General features: G+C 36.4%; 1 protein-coding gene across 1 annotated transcript; it reads right to left on the reverse strand.

The window, feature by feature from the left end:
• Nucleotides 1–1,505: 1,505 nt before the first annotated feature.
• On the reverse strand, nucleotides 1,506–2,963 carry LOC149587287 (uncharacterized). Its single transcript, XM_089863703.1, has 2 exons — nucleotides 2,299–2,963; nucleotides 1,506–2,237 (listed from the first exon to the last, which is right to left on the reverse strand). Exons 1-2 carry the CDS (start codon nucleotides 2,649–2,651, stop codon nucleotides 1,982–1,984), a joined length of 609 nt encoding a protein of 202 aa, XP_089719829.1. The 5' UTR covers nucleotides 2,652–2,963; the 3' UTR covers nucleotides 1,506–1,981.
• Between the last annotated feature and the right edge of the window lie 214 nt (nucleotides 2,964–3,177).

The raw sequence follows: 3,177 nt of genomic DNA on the forward strand, positions 1-3,177 counted from the left end.
TACTTCCAAGTTTGTTATCTAATTTAATCTCAAATTCCCCTTTATTCAAAATTTAATTGAAAATTACAATACTCCAATAAAAGCGAAAGATACTCCCTCCCCCCTTTTTTGGTTGAAAGAATATATATAAGACCTCAAAACTGTTACCCTCATGGACAAAATGGTTAAAAAAGAAAAAAGGTATACCTACGTCATTGGTTTTCAATCAAAATGTTTCCGTGGGTTAGGCCAAAATTTACCCTTTTTTTGCATGCAGTTACCCCTATGGGTGGGTTGTGGTAATATAGTGTTCCTTTTAAGCTAAAAAATAACGATATCGAAAACTAAAAAGAAAACTACGGCCACTATTACCACGGCTCTGGTCAAACTAAGAGCCTCATTGTATACTACGATGTAACTAAAATAAAGATAGAAAAAACAAGTTGTAGAAAATAGACTTAAGACCTAAAGTGTTAGAAAAAAACTTAACAAGACGACCTAAGGGCTCGTAATAGTAGCCACATCGTACGAGTGAATAGCCCCTCTATACCCTACCCTGAGTGGATAACCCCTCTATAATTTACCCTAATGAGTGAATAGCGCTATCTTTTACAATGCTTAAATGATTTACCTGTGCATAAAAACAGAGTGAATAGCCCCTCGATGCCCTACTCTAAACAGTGATAAAATTATAACCGTATAAATTTACTTATGCTGTAATTCTAATATTCCGGCGAATCGAAGAGCAGATAGTTTTAGTGATAATCCCCTCGATTAGTTTACAACATAGACTTATGCCGATGCACACTTATCGCATCTTATAAATTTCTAACACGGACTTATGCCTAGAATCTTTTGAAAGAGAAAGTTTAGTTATGATTACAAATTAAGTGATTATCCCCTCGATGAATTACCTTTAGCAATGCTAAAATGATCAAACGCATAACGCTCATTTAACACTATGTTAGCTCTATCTAAACCCACATTTGAATTAACGGCCAAAACGTTCCAGTCAAACATAACATAGATGGCGATAGGTACCGAACGAGAACGAAACACAATTGCACATGAGAAGCGCGGTAGGAAACGGGGAAAAACGGCATTCGGGTTTACGCGTGAATCATGTAAAGAACGATTAATAAATTTTACTTTTTTATCCTTTTTATAACCGCAATATCTTAAATAATAGTCATTAATCACACGCCTGAATCAACGATAAAACACGATTAACATCTCAGAAGTGGGATTCACCACGATTATTGAATTATTAATATACGCAAATACGTCACTCGGAGAGGTAAAAATAACCACAAAACTGAAAATCCAAGCGCGTTTCAAAATGAACATTATATGTTACGTCAACCGCAAGTCCACCCAAGTATGTGCTGGATTTCAAATTTTTGTTGTGATTGGAAATGACAAATGTTGAAATCTTTTCTCGCATCATTTTTAAGACAAAAGAGGCTTTCGAAATGAAATTTCTTCGTATTTGTATTTCAATTTGCGGTGCTTTTTCTTCAAAATTTCTTGCTCTGTAATTTGATTCCGATTTTTGTCTGTTATTTGTTACAAAATGTTAATATGTCTTGGTTTTTAGCTATTAATTTACAATCAATACTCTTTCAATTAAACATACTTGTATGTACAATATTAGTAATTTGATATTGGTTCGAGGCTATAGCCCTACACTTGTGTATACATTAGAAGTTGATTAACACTATTTAATATTATGTTTAACACTATGTACACTATAATGCGTCTAAACTAGTGCTATTATGTTATGATCAACATGGAACTGTGGAAAGTGGTTCCTATTTTCGGTTGCAATAACTATTTTTACCACTATTCTATGTATTTTATATTGTACTTTCAAAACAAGATGAGCTCGGCATATTTACACTTTTGCACAACTTCTACCGGGTGAAATTAGTATCATTTAAAAACTAACTAGTACTTTCCAGGAGTATTTTGAAATAAACTGGATTATGAAATGCGGAAATCGTCATCTTTTCTTTCGAATATGCAGCCGATGTTTTAATATGTACACATGTGAACTTTCAACGTATTCACGTATACTTCGAGAAAGTATGAAGGACGCGGAGAAGCCCAGGATACAGACGTGAAAAATGGCCGTAAAAGCTTTCAAGTTGATTATGACGAAAGCATCCGGTTCTTCGACTGTCTGACAAGGATGCGATTCCACTTTGTGAGATGGGTTCAGGTCCTCGTAGCAATCACCCTCAGTCAGCTGGCGCAATCTGATAAACGAGAAATTTAACTGCAGCATAATTACCGCTGAACTCAAGAAGAGGAACGAACCTTTTGTTGACTGTCTCAATCAGGGTTTGCGAAATGTTTGTGCTGAAATAGATCGCTCTGTAGGTTGTCATTAAAGGCTTGCTTAATTTCATTTTACAAATTCCTGTCTTGGCGTATCTGGCTTTGATTATATTCCACAGAACAGTGTTAGACGAGATCGTGAATTTCTCTCGATTTTCAATTCCCGCATGAATGTTGTCATTTTTAATTACGTTTCCCGTTTTCTGGTAACACGTATGTGGGTTTGCGTCAGCTCGCTTTGCTACTGCCGCAAATGCGGGGCTAGTTAATGCATTTTCTAAAACGAATATTAGAAAAAACCAGTCATTGTCTTCACAAAACCAGGAGTTCATAATAACCCCCCTTCGGGGGGGGGTATGAAACTGGCCATAGAGCTAATGGTAAAAATCGCGAACAACAAGATTCTGTCGTTGCGCATAGAAAGGACTAGCCTGTTGATGGACATACAACCTTACAGTATATCGTAGTGGTATCTATGCTCTTTGGTTTTCGTTCCAAAACTTCCGTTGGCTGGGAGCTCCGTCGAAAAGAAAATTGGCGATATGGTGAACGTAGAAAAACGTTGCAATTCTTATATTAAAGATACTGGGAATAAATTTGTCCAAACCGTTTTAATTTAACCACGGAATTCTCACTCACACATATCACAACAAAACATAATTGACGATCGTTTAAATGTTTTGTAGAAAACTTGAAACCCCGACTAAAAGCCAACTTCTTAGCCAAGGCTTAATTTACACCGTTCCGACAGAAGCAGACGCGAGCCATTTTCGCTCCCAAAATCACAAGATAAAAATAGTGCTAAAGGGGAAGTGTGTAAGTTAATGCGCGTGGGCGCAAAAAAATGGGGTAACTATT

The sequence above is a fragment of the Phalangium opilio genome, unplaced genomic scaffold (genome assembly GCF_054372755.1).
Source record: "Phalangium opilio isolate 3A_F unplaced genomic scaffold, DU_Popi_V2 ptg001170l_1, whole genome shotgun sequence".
Classification (NCBI taxonomy): domain Eukaryota; kingdom Metazoa; phylum Arthropoda; class Arachnida; order Opiliones; family Phalangiidae; genus Phalangium; species Phalangium opilio.

What these genes read in the sequence shown, in the direction of transcription:
- LOC149587287 (XM_089863703.1), bottom strand. Translation starts at nt 2,651, where the DNA reads ATGAACTCCTGGTTTTGTGAAGACAATGACTGGTTTTTTCTAATATTC. An exon ending in ATTGAGACAGTCAACAAAAG is followed by an intron (nt 2,238 to 2,298) that starts GTTCGTTCCTCT and finishes CTCGTTTATCAG; the next exon opens with ATTGCGCCAGCTGACTGAGG.